Below are 19,317 nucleotides of genomic sequence, written 5' to 3' on the forward strand. Positions count from 1 at the left end.
ATAACTTTTAAGTTTATTGAAATATTCAAAATAGAAAGTGTTCTACAACACAATGTTCTATCTTTAACAACATTAAATCACATTTGCTTGTCAGAATCACAATACTTAAATAAACCCCTTACAAAAATTGTAGCAATTGCAGTTGCTCACAATACAATCTAAAGTAAATAAAGTATAAGAATTAAAAATAAATATACATTTAAATTTAAATTATATGTACTATACAATGGATTAATTTCCAAAATATTTGAAATACACTGTTCAAAATAATTGGCAGAAAAACACACAAAGACATCCTTCTTTCAGACACTATTGTCAGAGAGTTGGGGAGACCGGGTATGGTTGTAACACTTTTTTCTTCAGCACCTAAAACTACCTTTTTTTTAGGCTACACGTCTGAAACTTTTAGGCAAAGTACCCACATTTGTCTACTACAAATGGCAACAATTTAAATTTATTCAACCATGTCACAGACTTTGTGAGATGATGACAAATACAAGGTGGTCCTTTGTTACAACCTATCCCACTACTGGGGTAGGTTGTAACAAATACTGGGGTAAGTTGTAACAGGTAGACAAAATGCACAAAAACTAAGGGTACTCCAAGTGATATGCCACAACAACAGTTTTATTTTAAATGAATGGCTGCAACAATAAAATATGTGTGAATATGGGGAGTGTATAAGCATATTGTGTGTTTTCTTGCATGCACACGTGTACATTTGTGTGTGCATGTCTGTACGTGCACATTCATATGGGTGTGTGTGTGTGTGTGTGTGTGTGTGTGTGTGTGAGTGAGAGCAAATTAACAAACATATTTACCCCCACTCCACAGAATGAACAAATGAAATGCAATCTTTATCAATCACAATGGTGACAAGAACAAACAAATTAAATGGATACTTAAGTCATAATGGTTGACAAGAACAAACAAATGAAATGCATTGTTAATCAGAGTCACAATGGTGTGAGGTCTTGAATCTTCCCTTTTCTACCCTGTTCTCAAGACACTTATCCATCATGCTCACCTCACGTGGAGTTAGCCCATAGTATATATCGGCTGCCTGGCTTATATACTGTGACAAAGTCTCCTCCTGCTCCCTGGTGAGGACTGTAGTATCCTACACGAGGAAGGTCCCTCGATCCCTGTTCTTTCAGTTCTTTATATTTCTGCCAATATCTGTTCAAGGTTACATGGCAGATTCCATGGGATTTTGCCACTGCCCTAACAGACTTTCCTTTCAAAACTTCCTCTGCTGCTCTTTTTAAAAGACTGGCATCGACTCCACACTCTGTTTTTCTCACCCAAGTTCTAGGCATTCTGTAAAATGATTAAAATCACAAAAATTTACTAAGTTGTATATAAGGGGATGGTTGCAACACTTTTAAAACACGTGTTACAACCTACCCCACCACTGTCACTCATTGTTTAGCTAGCTGTATTAGCATGGTGCTTTGAAATTGGCAGGAGGTTGATACACGATTCTTTACTAGAGAAACTACAGTTTGACCTGATATAACTCATACAACATTAACTACAATGGTAGAAGTATTAAACAAAATATTATCTTATTTTTTTTACCTTCTTACCTCAGAATTAGATTTTCTGCTGTAGCTTCAGGAGAGATAGCAACACAGACTGGAAAATCTCCATGTGGGATCGTAAAGGAAGCCTGATGTGACTGAAACTGTTACATGACTTCTATCTTATCCTTGATTCATGGAATTGGCCGTGTTACAACTATACCCGGTCTCCCCTACAGCTAATACCCAGCATCATCAATGGCCTTGCAGATGAATCTGTCGAGACTGTTGGTGTCTGCCAACTCTGTTAGTTGGTGCTAACTCTGTGCTGATTCTGAGCGAGGGCAGTATAAAAGTTTTTAAAAGTAAAAAATTTTGAAGTGGTACATGATAGAAAACATGATAAAAACAAATGGAGCAAAAAAATTCTTACATTACTGGGAAAGTGTTATGACGGCGGAGCATGCACCAGCCGACGCAGCAAATAAAATCGCTTTCTCTCTCTCTCTCACTCCCACTGCCCCAACACCAAATAAACTGCACTACTTGTTTTTTCACTTGGCCTCCCGACTCAGTGCTGTTCTTTCGTGTCCACCTCTTTTCGTATCCAGCAGGGGTGTTAAACTCAGGCCAAATTTTGCCCGCGGTGTATCAAATGTCCATTACAGCTTGCTAGCCACATGCAATGAAACGAAACATTATGAGAAGTATAAGGACCTGGACGTAAAGCAGAAGCTCCGGAGGATATGTTCATAAAAGCAAAATCAAAAGGTGAAGCTGCTTTAAAGGCTAGCGGTATTGTGGCAGCAGAGATTGCAAAAGAGATTGAGGGAAAGTTTCTCAAAAAGTGTATGGTTAAAGTTTGCGACATCGTGTGCCCAGATAATGGGCAAGACTCAATGTGATCAATGTGCAGAGTAAATCAGAGTGTAGCAAACGGAGTTTGAATATATGTTTAATTTATGCACTTTTTCTACTCCAAAGCATGAACTGTTAGTCGAAAAGTTGGATTTTCATTGAATGAAATTATTATTTTGGTTGTTTTGAAAAAGATCCACTTAAAAAAGAATCTTAAAATGATACAGTGAGAGGCATAATTTATTTTATTTAATTAAATAAGAAATGAACACCACTGATGTGTGTTTTATTTCAAATTTAAATTCTTATGTGTTTGTAATTCTCTGGTTGTTTTAAATACTGTGTTTAAGCAAAACTAAAGTTTGTTTCCATATGAAAAAGGTTGAACATTTCATATCAGTTGCAGTTAATTTTTCAATAAATATTCAGTTTGGCCCGTGACTTTATCTCAGTTATCTCAGTATTTTGGCCCACTGTGAATTTGAGTTTGACACCCCTGCCCTACAGTGTCCATATGCAAAGGTACATGTTTTAAAATTTTGAAAGGCATAAATGGTAGAAAGCACATGATCATAAATGATTATGATAGTCTGTTTTACAAATACAAAAAAAAAAAAAAACGATTATAATATATTCATTTAAATTAAAGTTAATAAAATAAAAAGTTTTAAATTAATTTATTAAAATATAAAGTAACTCAATAGAAAATCAAGAAAATAATGTATTCTATAGATTAATTGATAATCTGTATTATATAGATTAACTTAAATAAAGTAAACTTCTGAAATTTATGGCAGCCTTAGCTATTTTTTAAACACAAACTTTGTTATTTTATTGCATCTGTGTTAATGAATGAATCCAAAAACATTTTATACTTCAAAGCATTTCCAATGAAAATGAAATATAATAGAAACTTTAGCATGTCAATAAAAACAGCAGTATATAACAAACACTTTTCAGCCACACCACCAAAAAACCCCATACCAAAACAAAAAAGCATCATGAAGCCTTCTTGGATTTTTACGTGCAAAAAAGGTATATGCTACATGCACAAATAAGAAAAACAAATTATGGGTCACCAACCTTATTTGGTCACTAATCGAAAAAATTAAGTTTAGGAAAAAATATCTGATCTTCTTTCAGATGATAGAAATTCTGATTCAGAGAATTCTGATTCTGGCTGACAAAAGTGAAACCTGTTGTGGTCTCTGCTGTTATAGCCCATCCACCTCAGGGCTTGGTGTGTGACTGCTGAGTTATTTTAGTGTTCCTGTCAGCTCAAACCAATCTAATAAGGGATTAGGCACAAGGTGAAGCAGATGCCTGACTGGGTCTGCTTCTTTTTTTGCTACAGTTTAAGCCATCATACTCTCTCCTGAGTGTCCATCGGGGCCATTTATTGACTGCACACATTTGTGGTGTATGCAGAGGTATGTGACCATGCACAATTTGTCCTACAATGCTGGGCTGTCATTACTTCCAGTTTTGTTTGATGAATTTATGTTAACTCCATAATAATTCAGAAAATATGCTGATGAAATTTCTGGTGTGGTTTCTTTCAAGGTTTCTTCCTTATATAGTCTCAGGGTGTTTTTCCTTACCACCATTGCCAATGGATAAGGGTTAAATCCTAAAAAAAGTGGTATCAGGGTGCAACATAATAAAATTGAAAAAGTGAAAGGGATATGAACACTTTCCAAACCGAGTGTATATGAAATGTGTATAGTCTGTACACTTTTGCTTAAGTTATACACAAAGCAGATCTTAAAAATGCATTTTACATCACCTGTGACAATGGTAGCAAATGACTTGCTACTGAGAACACAGTAACCCTGCCCTCAGACTTGTAGCTTTTCTGTTTCACATCCTCAAAAGCTAATTGCATGTATTTAGTCTCCATTTCACTGCAAGTTGTATATACTGTAACTGCATGGAAAATCTTAAATCTTGAACTATTGCTTCACAAGCATGTTATATAATATATTTCAACAGATGATCTGTCTGAACTCCTTGTACAGTCTCTGTAGAAGCATAGTGAGTGTCACCAACCTTAAATGCATCAGAAGTCACATCCGCTTCCATTGTTTTCTGGTTACTTCCTACTGGTGTGAACATGAATTTAATTTGAATTATCATTTTAAATACAATTACAAAATCTGATTTCTTCTTCAGAATTCTATCCTAGTGAGGATTTAACACAAAAATTGTAAAAAAAAAAGAAAAAAAAAAAAGGTATAAATATTGACATTTTATTAATTCAACAACTCAAAATAGAGATATATAAAGTGTAATAAAATAGCCTTAACCCTGCACACACATTACAATTTCATGACAGTGATATATCAAATTTGCAGTGATTAATTTGATACTACTAGGACTATTCATGCCACAGTTTACTGGAAATATAGTGTACTCTTTTTAGAACAGTGACTTTTTTTCATTGCATCTACTCATTCATACAACAGTGCATTTTTATAATTCTACTTTAAAATGGTTTCTAGCATTCATATTACATTCTATATCATTTGACAAAGGAAAGAAAAGAGAGCAAGTATGAAACATTTTTTCATAAATATTTATGTAAATTTTGAAGCCGCCAACCAATTTATATCACCAACTTTGAATATATTCCCCACTTTCATATTTATGATGACATGTGAGAGGGACTATAAGCAGTAGATTTGGCTAACCAAGTCTAATCTAGTCTAACGGGTGTTCAACTCGCATTAGATTTGTGCTTGAATACCAGTGAACTCAGATCAAGGGAACAGTTACTGATTAAGGTTAGGGGATTTATTGATAGGCTTTATACAGCCTTGCTCCAAAGGAGAAGCAGCGATTTAGAATGTGTAAACATGTCACATACACCAAATGTAACTTAAATTTTCAATTTGATCTGAAAACCATTATTGAAAAGTATTTTTTTTTTGGGATGACCATATTGGAGATCTTGTTTTGGGTTTAGCTTTTTAATCTACTGTGTGTAATCACTCATTTCAAATCACTAACCATGCAATCATTCAAATCAGTTTGTAAACTTGTGTGAACTTCAAATGTGGCACTGCTCAGAAGCCAAAAAAAAAAAAAACATTAACAAATAACATCACTGGTATCCAGACTGGAGGACACCACCCAGAGTCAAACAACAGGTTCCTGTATAACTAGTTTGTACTTTATCCTTTATTAAGTGTTTAAACTTTACTGTAAAAGTAGGAACTGAATCTTTAAACAGGCTGATATATGATGTCTGTTTAAATACTGCAGATCTTTACTGTTTGGTAGGCTAGTCAAATGTCTCCCATTTTCTATGCAGGTCTTCCATTGTGTGTTTTTGTGTGTTTATAACAGTGGATGATGTTGCCATCGTGAGAAGGTCACTGAAGGGGTCATTAGGTTTATCTGTCTGGTGGGTGGGGGGCAGAGCCTTGGATAGACAGGCTGGTGCTGGAGAATCAATCAGATTGCTGGAGGCTGGTGATGCTCTGTCAACAGGCCATGATCCATTCATTGTAGGTCCACCCATAGTGGAAGCCTGATTAAACATTAAAACAGGAGAGGTATGGAAATATGCAGTAGTTTGTGGTGAGAAGTAGGCAGTGCTAAAGGGATTGTCTGGAGGCACAGGGTTATAATATTTTTGGAGAACAGAGTGGGGGAACTGTGTGAACGGGTTAGGAGAGCAGTGGCCTTGAAATGGAGTAAAAGTAGGCTGTGGTGGAAGTGATGAATCTGAGGACACTACTCCTCTTCTTACAGGGTCTAAAAGGCAAAGCAGGTCAGGCCCTGGATCTGTGCTGGGTACTTGTGAATCTGTCATAGGGGATGAATTGAGTATCTGTCTTTTTACATTTCCCACCACCAGTTCTTCCTGTCTCTGGCCCTGCAGCAAAGTCACTGTTGGTGAAAGTATGGTTCCTGGTTTTGTTATTTTTTTCTGTGCTTGTGGTCGAGGAATTGATATACTCCTTTCTTCCATCAGTTCTGGGCCAGGGGAATCTCTGGGAATACAGGGCTCCAGTGGTAGCACAGACAGTCGCATATTAACAAAGGACGAATCTTGTCTGGAAAAGGGTACAGTATCTGGTAATGGCTGGCTCCACAATTTGTTGCAAGTTGAGTGATTCAGGGCCAGAAAAGTCTGAATATTTTCATCACCACTGAGCTCCTGGTGCTACAGACACACAAACACCCAACAAAAATACATAATGCATAAACATTTAAATGTAACATTTAAATATAATTAATGTAATTTAAATATAAACAAACATTTTGAATACAGCACTGTGCGAAAGATTAAGATAGGTTTGAACAAATTGCAGACAAGTCAGGTAGGCTAGTAAGAATTCTAGGCTAGGGTAGTAAGAATGCTTTGAAAAATATATATTTAAATTGTATGTTTTTTTAAAAATCAATTTACAAAATGCAAAATAAGCAAACAGAAGAAAAATCTAAATAAATAAATATTTGTGTCTAACCGCAAACCAGCATCTTGCACATTTTGTACTCTTGCACAAACTGTGTGAAAGTCTACCTAGAAGAATTGATGCTGTTTTGCAGGCAAAGGGTAGTTGCACCAAATTTTGATTTGGACTTTTCTTCTGTTCACTTACTTTAATTTTGGTAATTTACATGTAGAAAAGATAAATACATGTTAAGCGAAATGAACATTACATTGTAGATGGTACCTGGTAACTGAAGTTGCCATCCTGGTCAACTTTTTTGTTGATGGAACTTAGCTCCTCAACCACTTTGTGTGTGCTGTTTACTGTATGTAAGGCATAGGTAGGCTTCTCCTGCTGGTTGCCAAATGAATTATCTAAAAGGCTCAGCTCAGATAACTTAGAATGCATTGGCCTATCCATAGGTGTGTTACCCTGGAAACACACTTCTCCTTTTTTTTCCACAAGCTCCGTGTCCTTTAGAGATTGATAAGATTGAGACCTAACACACACAGACAAACACACACACACACACACACACACACACACACACACACACACACACACACACACACTAAGTACATTATTCATTGCATTAACCATTCTTAAGTATTTCTAGCTTTTCTATATAGATAATATATTACATATTCATCCGACATTAGAGTTCCAGTTATTGCTATACTCCAACAAGTCTTCAACGGTCTGCTGTAGAATTACATCATTCTTAGTGAAGGAATATGCTCATAGATGTACGCTGAAATACGCATGTTCAATTTTGCACATTCAAATCCAAAATATATTTATTTTGGAAGACTTTGATTAAATCCCAATTAATAATAGTGCACATCTTGCTTGATTTGTACCAATTAGGTTTTGGCTTTTAGTCTTCATAAATGCATCATAAACTTTGACACATTGAGATGCATCATACATGGAGATGAACTCTAGAAATTACAAAGGGTAACTACTGTTAGAAAACGGGGGCAGGCTGTGAGTGGTTCAAAAGGCAGATTTAAACAATAGACCATTCAAAGTGTTTGGAGAGAAGGAAGTGATCAGGAAAAGAAGGGATGACGTCATCGTCCTGTGACAGCTCATCACCAGAGGAGTCCTCACACAGAAACACAGTGTAGTGACGTGTAGGGCGCAAAAAGCTAGATTCATTGAGAGAAAGAGAGAGAGAGACAGACAGATAGACAGACAGTGTGCAGGAACACATGCACACACAAAAATAAGAAGCTAGTTGTTAGCCGTGAATACATCTGAGTGACCCATAGACAAACACCAACCCAAGAAGAAAATATCATGAATGTGACAGATATAAATATAATTAAAAAAGTCTGATTGAAAATTTGCATAAAATAAGTGATGATTTCTTTGTTTTCATACAGTAGCTATTTCATGGTAACTAATTCAACTTTTTAATCAAAATATTTTAGATATTTTATTTTATTTATTATTTTGTAATAAATACATTAATGTGTAAGCTTATTTTATCCCTAAACCTAAAATACCCCCCCCCCCAAACAAACAAACAAACAAAAAAAAACCACCCACTGTAAATGTCTCATTGTCTTACAGTTCATGACTGCCCTCAAGTTCCATGTTGCTGCGCGGTCTCTTTGCTGCTAGTGGCCTAGGATGGAAGGACTACACCAAACACACGCACACACACACACACACACACACACACACACACACACACAATACAAAAGTATGAATTAATAAATTACTGAGATTTACAGCAAAATATTTGTGCTACTTTATAATTTAATGCAGGGCTTAAAATTTCTAAGAATTCACATTTCATATTGCTTCACACAATTTATTGTATGTGATCATGAGGTACCCTGCAGCCATGAAAATTTAAATACATCTGTTGCACTTTACACAATTTCCACCAGATGGATCATGGAACAAAATACTACAACACACAGCAGCTAGGCAAGATCAGACTGCTCATGGTCACTAATAGGCTTATATATTATTGCATTATATATGTAACATAGAATAATCATTCTATGATAATTAGAATGATCATTTGTTAATGGCATGTTTAATGTCCGGAATAAAAAAAACTGAATTCACAATAAGCAAAAGTAAAAAAAAAAAAGAAATAAAAAATAATAATCATTATTGCACACACACACCTGAAGAGATATTAAAAAGTTCATAGTACTCTTATTTATTTATTTATTATTATTTAGATGCATTATTTAAATGCACTTTATTTAAATGCACTTTTTCAGAGTACTGAAATTGGATTATAAAAAGTGCTTTAAAAATTATTAAAAAGATGATTTCCTAGATTTATAACTATTTGATTAATTATTAATAGGTTACCACCTTTTTGTAGAATTGTAGAAGTTGTCCTAAGTTTTTCATTTAGTTGTTTTTGGTATATACCTATTTTAAAGAAGGTCTAAATCCACTAAAGAGGTGAAATCATTCACACTTTTTTGTTTGAGAAACTATTTATCCCTATCAATATACCTTTGTGTGTAGGAGGAAGGTTCAGAAAAGAAAATATAAAAGAAAATGCTTTTTGTGTCAGAGTGAAGTGTTGCAAACGCTTGTATGTGTAGAACATCACTTGTTGTAAACCCATAGCCTAATTCTTATAACTGAACATAGTATCCCTGTTCACCCAATGTCCATTTCATGTCTGCATGAAACCCATGAAGCTCTTCCTCTGGACCTGAATTTGTGCACACAACTCTCTTATTGTTATTTCACAAATTTCCCTTTTTTCCCTTTTATTTATTGCCAAAATGCAATAAAACAAAACAAAACAAAAATTAAAACTGAGTGTAAAGTAATGCATTTAATTATGCACCAATGATTAAATATTTAAAAGTAAACTCATTATTAAATAAATATTAATTTACTTGTTTATTCATATCAAATTTAGTAAATTATTATTACTAATTAATATGACTAAATTAATGTATTAACAGAATACTGAAACTAATTGAAATCAAATTAAGACGCCAAATGTTAAAAATAAATGCTATTAATAACCCATTTATTACTGTTTTAAGGCATGTGCAAAGTAGAACTACTGTACAATAAACTAATCAAGCTCAACAACATTTAATATGCTTTGTTGCTTGTAGTGGAACGGTCCTAAGAGAGTTTCTGCTGGCCAGGAACAAGTATCTTTGGCTTACGTACAAGAAACAGCACCATTTGGCTTGAAAAAGACTATCTGCTGTATACATTATATGACTACATCTATACTTGAAGCATGTTGGTGTGATGATACGGTGTATGGTTAGATAAATAAATAGACAGACGAAAGATTTACAGTATATCCCATAAATCTCCATACTGTGACAGCTGAGCATGCACCCCCACCTTTCAGCAGCATTCTATCACTCCTCCCCATACTACTGCAGTGGTGCTGGAAAGACAGCTCCACTTCAGCACCATGTTTGTTTTGTCAGCAGTGGGTCAGGGTGGCAAAAGCCAGCTAAAAAAGGCAGCAGCCAGTTAGCCAGCTCAGCCTCTGAGAATGCCCCGTGCTACACTAAACCTCCACCAGTGCAAGCTAAAAGGATTTTCACCTGAAATATGCTGTTGTTGGACACTGTTGTCAGAAGAATTGCCAAGTACTCTGATTGAACTTAAGCTTCTTTGTGCTTTGAGTTTTAAAGAAATATAAAAAAATATCAAATGTGTGTGTCCTGCCCACGCAGCCATTAGTTGCCACAATACTTTAACAGTTTTTCAGAAAAACATCTTCCAAATTGTTCATGCTTAGATTATATTAGACATTTTATAAGAGTAATGCCAGTACTGCCTTTGTCAATAAAAGAACATGCTGAAAATAATTCTTATGACTGGTTCAGGAAAAAAGGTTGCTGACTTTTGGCAGCTGCATAGGTATGAATAGAAGACAGAAGGACTGTCAGCAACTATCATCACAGACAAACCTGGAGTATTCACACATTAAGAGGGCAGTCCCACTACATGTTGGTGGTGAAACAGATCATCATGCTGGTGACACTGGAGAAATTTATTAATTATAAAGAAATAGTTCATGAGTGGGTCAAGTGCCACTGGTCTACATCTCTGAATGAAGCCTTTCACCTGGTGGAGGATCACTTGGGGTGGTCCCTGGTTCAGGCATCTCTAATTTTGTCTAGTTCTACCCTCTTTCATTTCCCCTTGATCCATCTACTTGGGCCCTGAAACCAACACTCTGGAACTGTTTTCCACCTCACTTTTATGTCTAGGCAGGTGGCTATGCAGGAATTTCCAGGACCAATGTTAACACATGACTCTAAATCTGAGCATAAGCATGCAGCATACTGGTATATTATGAAGCACGAAAAAAAAAAATGACCAGTATACTGTTGAGTGTTTTATTCTGTCCTAGAATAAAACACTCAACAGTCCAATTGCTTGTTTTTTTTGCCTGGGCATTTGCAGCAATGTATATATTTGGTGTATGGCATGATGCAAATGTCAGATGGTGAAACTTCCAGCCAAAGTGTACATCACACAAAAACATTGTCCACTTCAAAAAAAAATGGTAGGGGCCTGGTCATGCGCAGGTATCGATCTGTGCTTCAATCATTAAAAATTACATTTGGAACTGAAAACAAAAGTCCACACCATAGTATAGCCAACATAGGAAAATTATACATCAGGCTTAAGAATTTTTATTCTTTGTGTATAATGGGAGCTTGGCTATGAGGATTCATACAAGAAAATAATTTCCTCATTTTACTACCCGCACAGAGCTCTTATTTGCAAATTGTACAGGACCCTTTGAGGTCACTCACCTACTTTAGTTGTGGGAGTCAAATATGATGTCAGGAGAATGGATGCAGGTGATGCACTAGAAATGTACAGTATGTGTGGCTCTAGTAATGATGATTCCAAAGAAAGAGGAGCTGGGACCAGCGGTGCCTTTTAGAGAAAGTTTCTTGCTGGCATTTATTAAAGATTTCTGCCTAATTTTTCAGATATCACTAGCCTACTGATTGACCACAGTAAAAGGCAGCACCAGATTCAGTCCAGTATATGGAGTGTATGGCCAGATTTGTGCAGCCAAGTAAGAATTTTTGTATGAGGGGTCTGCTGTTGCAATCCACTGACTTTTCTCTCACTTTTTTCTCTCTCTCAGGGTGTTGCATCAATACTATCAAAAAGAGTGTCTACACGATCAAGTATACAGCATAATTGAGAGTGTGCATCAATTGGGCCATTCCATTCTGCCTACACTAACTAAAGAATGATCCCTTTAACCTCGGTTCTGATTTGCACTCTGCTCCAGTGGTTCAACCACATAAAGGATGACAATGTGTTGATCACTTGTTGGTATCTGACACCAGCTTGGCAGTTTAAGGTGGTCCACAGGCCAGGGTTGAAAATGGTGGTGGTGGAATACCACTCCTGCCAGGACGGGAAAGTCAGCTATGGGCTGGAACCTTGGGAGTTCTGTAGCAGTTCTTTTGCAACAAGGACTTCAGCTGTATCAGCTGTAGACGGAGAGGAAGTGGGTTGAACTGGCAGGTAATACATGATGATTCTCGCATGTGTTTTATTACTGCCGGCCAGTCTACTTATGTTTATTTCTTTGTGATTTCAGTTTTCAATAACTCCCATAACCTGAGAAAGAGAGCAAGAGAGAGAGGCATAGCTCGCGGACCTTGCAAGACACCCAGCTTGAACTGACGAAAGCCATAAACAAATGATGGCTACTTTTCTGGCAGTCTGACCCAAATCACCAACAGAAATATTATTGCAGACCAAGTACATCCCATCAATGGTGATGGTTTCTAAAAAAAATTAAACAAAACTTCTAGAAACAAGCATATAACCTCGGTTGACAGAAGAAAAACAGATTTTTTTTCTCATTAAGCATGTAATATTAGCAGCTAGATGTTACTAATGAAATTCACAAAATTTGTTAATCATTAAAGACTGTGACAACCTCTATAGCCACCTGTCAAATTGATGTTCTGGAACACAAGGTGTTGGGTCTACATCATGCCAATAAAATCAGCCTCAGCCACAACCTCAGAGAAGCAGTTGCTGCTCCTCATTCTGGGAAGGGTTTTAAGATCATCACCAAATAAGCTAATTAAATGCTTTTGTTTATGACAACACAAAAAGAAAAAGTCTGTACAAGGCTTTCTTGGAATGGATACATTTTTTTTTTCTACAAAAAGAATATGGCAGCATGGCCAAAACAAAAGACAACATTATCAATACAAAAATCCCATACCTAATGTCAAGCATGACGGTGGAATTTGCTTGTTTTGCAACAACAGATCTTGGCACAGAAAAGTCATTCAGACAAATACTTTATTTGTTTATAAAGTGGGTAAAGACTACACAATTGGTATTTAGGCCCATTTTAAGCATGCTTTTCAGCTGATTAAGGGAAGACGAATGGAGAAACCACTATAAAAAATAACTGAAAAAGGTTAATCTGCCACCTAATGCACCATGTTCTAAGATGTAATGATCAGGAAATAGAAGCTGGAAATCTGATCAATTATCTCATATTCTTCTTCATATAATCATTTGAATAAGTCTGAATACTGTCATAAAAGTGATTCACAATTCAAAAAGGATGGACATGTGGGAAGCTGACTGAGACCTCCAGGCAAGTTAATACCTCAAGAGCATTTTGAGATAAGAGAAGTTGAAGAAAAAAGCCAAGCAAGTTTCAGCACAGTTGGCTACTGGTGTCAACTAGTGCTTCTTGCGATACCAAACAACATATACTACAGAGGAGTGGCATGCATAGAAGTTGTCCACACAGAAAGCCACTGCTAAAGCCCATGAACACAATAGCATATCTAGAATTTTCCAGAGCTCATGTTGACAAAGTGAAGACTATTAAGACTGTATAATTTGGACTAATATGACAAAGAATAATGTTTATGGCCCTAATGGGTTCCAAACTGTATGGTAAAGCGTTCATGCATGAAAAATGCATAGTACCAACATTAAAGTATGAAAGTGGCAGTGTTCTTTTGTGGGGATGCATGACTGCTTCCGGTGTCGGGAGTTGCATTTCATAGTGCATCATGAATTTTCAAATGTAGTGTAAAATACTAAAAAAGAAGATGCTACCATCACTCAGTACCTTAGGTCACCGGGCCTCTTTCAAAACAGTAATGATTTAAAAAAATTTATATGAGGTGACTGGTTTAGTTCTGAGGAAAACAGGGTAAAAGGGATTATGTGGCCAAGCATGTCACCAGACCTCAACACAATAGAACACTTCTGAAGAGTTCTGAAAAGAAAATTTGAAATATCATTATCCATCCAGCATCTGAAAAAGTTCATTCTTCAAGAATGGAGAAAGATAGATGTAACTTTATTTCATCAACTTATTCAATGTCTAGACAAACTGGTGCTGTTATTTTTTGCAACACTTCATTTGAATTAAATGTATAATTTTATCAACATCATAGGTGATCACACTCATGTTTATTAAAAATGAATAATTAATAACACTGTTGTAAAAATGCAGCAAATTGGTCATTTATGCTGAGCACTTTACTAGCAAGAAACAGAATAAACAAGAAGGTGGAGTTATTGCTAGTTTAGTTATATGTCACATGCAGTAATTATTTGGGCTTGCGTATTTATTTATTTATTTATTTTAGATACATTATGCACAGTAACTTTGATGACTCCTCCGTGAATGCCCACTTCCAAGAGTCACTGAATGAGTTATGGTTTTCATAACATTGATGACACATAAAGGACACCCTGTGTGTGTTTGCTTTTACATCTAAAAGCAAAGAGAAAATGATTTATGACTCTTTTTAAAACTCTTAAACAGATGATCATCCACCTTAGTAGTAGTAGTCACCAAATAAAGTAGTAATAGTAACCTTAGTAAATTCTACAGAGTTTAAAAAAGCAAATATTAGTGGATGTGGCATAATGCTTCTCCATGTGTGCCATTTGGAAGACCCTAGGTGTAAGGCCTTAGAGGGTGCACAAGAAAAATCATTCTTTCATCATGGGGCACACCAGGGACATTTCAACATCAAAACAATTGGTTGTTGACCAGTGAAAGTCAGGTAATTAATCTAAAATACATAATGTGCATAGAATACAATTCATAATAATTAGTGTAATAAGTTCTCATTTAATTCCCTGTTACTTTGTTCTTGCAGACCCAAACACAGAGACTGATATCAGGCAATTAAGCCCAGCACACAGTGTGTGTACCAATATTTGAAGAAGCACAACTAAACCAATTCATAAATTAATCCCAAAGGTGTACACTGGGATCAGCATTCAGGAGTAGATAACTAATCCAACTAATATATGATCACAAAGAAGAGGCAATAATGAAATGTTTACGTGTGGGGTGGAAAAATGCAACATGTACAAAGCAGAAGTGGAGAAATAGATAGAATACAACAATAGGAAACGAATACAAATTAACTAATCTACTCAATTTGTTCACCTTTTTCTTTCTGCTGTTTAACTTTACTGTAATGGAAAAAATGGTTAACTAGAGAACTAGTATGTAGAGCGCACAAAAGGTTCACAGCCTCCATTCCACCATGCAAACTCTAAGAAATGATACGCAGTGTTCACACTGCTCTGTATTCACAGCAGGTCCATAGCATAATGGCATTGTGCAAACATATCTAACAGTGCTTAACTAAACTGGATAAGCACTATCCTATTTCCCATTGGAAGGGCACTTACCCTAAGCAGCTGTAGGTGCTACTGTGACTGGCCTGAGAGGGGCCTGCATGTTGTATTTTTTATTTTTTTGCAATATACAAAATTAAAGCATTATTGTTTTACAGATCTGTACAATTAAATTAGTATTATTTGATATTTAATTATTTAAGCCACATTCTACTGTCAAATAAGGTTTCTAAACTAATTAATGTACCATAAATCTATTTTAAGATACCACTGAAAACAATTAAAATAACACAAAATAATAGGGAAAGAATATTATATACCTAATATAAATCCACTTTTTTGCAGAAAACTCTAGCAGCTACGTTGCCAGCTCTCAACTTGACATCTCTGTTCTTATAGTTTAGCTAGTATCTGGCTAGTAGCTTTCAAACTAAAACAGGAAAAATGCATCATACTTATTGGCTAAATTTAGATTTTTCATCAAAACAGAGCCTAAATTATTGGTTAGTTGCTAGATTATTAATAAAGAAAAGAAAACCAACTTAGATTATGGCTCATGGGGGCTCTTGCTATTGTGTCCCGAGTTTGAATCAGAGTTTAAAATGCCTGATCCAGAGTTAGAACAAATTTTTTGTTCAATTGCTTTTACGTCGTTGTTTGTAAAACTATTTTTATATTGTCAATAACAAGAGAAAAAGTGTGAATGGTCTAATAGGCAGAGTGTTTTCAACATGTTGTCAAGAGAAGGTCCTGCCTACCTGTCCAAATTGCACTGTAATTGGTCTTCTCTGTTCCCAGGAGTGGGCATCCTTTCTTTGTGTAGACGCAGAATGGGTGTAGGTAGAGTCATTTGTGCTACTGGAGAGGCTGCTCTCTGCCATTTCCTGCAAAAGGTTCTAGGGTCATACATGTCTTTTTGGCATATATGTATGTATGTATGTATGTATGTGTGTGTGCATGTGGTTCTGTCAAATATGTGGGTATACTTTTTGCTTGAGACGACTCTTCACTTCTTTGATACCCATCTTTGCATGGTCCTTTGCCTGCAAAAGACAGACTGTAGTATGATATAGAAATAAAATCCTAAATAAGGCATCATACTTAAAAATTAACACATGGTATGTATCTGAAAATAAACTTACAGAAAAATATACTATATATGGCAATATACTGTCTATATATGCAGAAAGTTTCCAGCTACCCCCCCCCCCAAAAAATACACATTAAATATAGACATAAAATCATTACATATTGTGAAAATACTTTGAGATGTTTTAAAATTAGCGTAGATTGTATATAATTTCTGAAGGTGACATGGCAGCTGCCCCCCCCCCCCCCATATATATATTTAGAATTTTATTAAGAGTGCATTTAATTGTGGTTCAAGGTTTGAGCTATATATGAGTATAACAGACTTACAAACTTGTAGACAGTTTTCATAGCAGGGTTTGCTTTTGTCCTCACAGTGTTAAAGATGGCCCCGCCACTTTTCTGTGAAGGAAATGCAGGGTTTTTTTTTTATCACTAAACTTTTTTTTTATGACACTAAACATGCAAGATATGCAAAAACACATACACCAACCTTAAATGTGAGAAGCCACTGATGGTATACTTTATCACTACCTGTATTAAATAAGACAGAATATAAACAGGCAATATATACAGAAGACAAATACTTTACTTTATATTTTACATAAACACAGATGCCACCTGAATATAGTTTCATTACCAGACTGAAATCCGGAGAATGCTTAAGTGTTGCATTAGATATTAAGAACACATTAGTATAATAATAATAATAATAATAATAATAATAATAATAATAATAATAATAATAATAATGTAAACATTGTATTACCTAATTAATCTTAATTAAATAGCTCCTTCTACAAAAGAGATATCACAAAGACTCTACACATGACTCTTGAAGGCTCCACAACATTTTTTATTAATTTCTTAACCCGTCTTATACTTTACCATCCTAACTGACTGCTAATAACTTCACTACCTTCTTTGACAAACAATCTGCCATTCCTGTGCTACGGGATTCCCCTCATCTCTTTGACACCCGAACAACTGAAAAGATCCTGAAGATATCCATCCCTTCGAGAATGCTCCAGGCCATCTCACAGTACCTCCATCTCCTCATCTCCTCTTTTATTAATAATTGCACTTAACTGCACTTAAGATAGCTGACCATCCTAAAGAAACACACACTGCATTCCTCAGGCACTGGTATTACTTATGTCTTTTATTTCTTCCAGACATCTCTTGACATTGGGATTGAATATTTCTGACTGTAACTGTATAAATAGTGAAGAAGAATCCGCTGCCAGGAAGAAGCAGTGGCGATGCAGCACCTGGCCAATGCTGCTATCAGAGAAACTCGTTCATTCATCAGAATGGGACAGAATGCAAAGCGGGGTGGCCATATTCCCAACAAAGAATGGCAGACCAATGAGGAGCACCAGCTAGAGGGAGGTTAGGCTGAGAACAATATGGATGGAACTAATGCGCTGTCTCCTTCTGTTATTTTTTTTCTCCACGTAGAATCTCCTGGATAACGGACGCTTTCCCTGCAACTGAGCCACACCATGCTCCTGGGGCACCGACCTCATTCCCCACTGCTGCTGGCTGGACTGATTGGCTCTGTGACACTGGAATTTTTGCATTTCACTGGCTATAATTAGAACTATAGAAGGCACAACATTATGGCCACCGTCCTAATATTGTGTCCCCGTGTACTGCCAAAACAGCCCTGACCCTTCGAGGCCTGGATTCCACTAGTCCCCTGAAAGTTTGCTGTGGTATCTTGCACCAAGATGATAGCAGCAGATCCTTCAAGTCCTGTAAAAGCACAACTCTTAGTTGTGCTCCTCAAACCATTCCCGAACCATTTTTGGTTTGTGGCAGGGTGCATTATCCTGCTAAAAGAGGCCACAGCTATTAGGTTATAATGTTTACATGAAAGATCTCTACGTGGCCTGTAACAATGTGTAGGTAGGTGGTACAGTACGTGTCAAAGTAACCAAAAAGTATCCACATTGATGGAAGGAACCAAGGTTTCCTAGCAGAACATTGCCCATTGCATCACACCGCCTCCACCGGCTTGCCTTCTTCCCATAGTGCAACATGGTGCCATGTGTTCCCTTGTGAGCACCTGATCACTTAGGGGCCAATAGAATACCAAGATATGGCTGTCCAAATCTTCACAGATCCACCCCCTTGTTTGGCAGCTGGAACCAGACAGTCCAAGTTGTACAAACAGCCTGCTGTTTCAAATAATGTAAATAATCATTCACCAGACAGTATCACTTGCTTTCAGTCTAGATGTTGGCTTTGTGAAGTTTTTTGTGAACTGTTTTTTGTGCTGGTTCCTATTATTTTTTGATTTCACTATTATTCTTAGCTGATGAAGTCCTGCCATTCTTTGTATTTGCAGTCATAATCGTGAAGACTGTTGCTTTTGAAACACCAAAGATTAACTGTAAAGGTTACAGATTCTCCTGCTAAACCGGCTCCCAGCATCTGTCCCCTTTGGAATTCTGACAAGTCTCCCATTTCACCAATGTCTTAAACTAACCACTGTTGAGCACAATTGGATTTATACTGCCAAGTAACCTGGACAATATATAAGAAGAATAAATAAATTTTCACATTAGAATAAATATATTTTTCACAGTAGCCTACACAAATAATATTAACCCCATAACAATGCGTGTTCACAGTATGTGCCTGTGTATACCATAGTTAATTTGAGATTTCATTATTGCATCTCACTTCAGAATACAGTATCTACTACTCTACCTCTTCACTAATATTTAAAAACAGCACTTATTTTATCATATAATAAT

The 19,317-nt window shown here is 36.2% G+C and overlaps 1 protein-coding gene across 6 annotated transcripts in view; it reads right to left on the reverse strand.

Annotated features, from left to right (window-relative positions):
• Positions 1–4,616: 4,616 nt before the first annotated feature.
• The window catches only part of dennd1a (DENN/MADD domain containing 1A), an 80,681-nt gene continuing 65,980 nt past the window's right edge, over positions 4,617–19,317 (reverse strand). For 2 of the 6 annotated variants that reach the window (XM_027152790.2, XM_027152792.2), the window contains 8 exons: positions 17,046–17,086; positions 16,883–16,954; positions 16,450–16,506; positions 16,222–16,347; positions 8,400–8,470; positions 7,846–7,974; positions 7,067–7,322; positions 4,617–6,552 (listed from right to left, as the gene is read on the reverse strand). In XM_027152790.2, the coding sequence (XP_027008591.2) occupies positions 5,665–6,552; positions 7,067–7,322; positions 7,846–7,974; positions 8,400–8,470; positions 16,222–16,347; positions 16,450–16,506; positions 16,883–16,954; positions 17,046–17,086 (1,640 nt within the window). In that variant the 3' untranslated portion in view covers positions 4,617–5,664. Of the gene's footprint in view, positions 6,553–7,066; positions 7,323–7,845; positions 7,975–8,377; positions 8,471–16,221; positions 16,348–16,449; positions 16,521–16,882; positions 16,955–17,045; positions 17,087–19,317 lie in introns of those variants that run through there. The other 4 variants (XM_027152791.2, XM_027152793.2, XM_047805484.1 and 1 more) reach the window with 4 other exon arrangements.

The sequence above is a fragment of the Tachysurus fulvidraco genome, chromosome 21 (genome assembly GCF_022655615.1).
Source record: "Tachysurus fulvidraco isolate hzauxx_2018 chromosome 21, HZAU_PFXX_2.0, whole genome shotgun sequence".
NCBI lineage: Eukaryota > Metazoa > Chordata > Actinopteri > Siluriformes > Bagridae > Tachysurus > Tachysurus fulvidraco.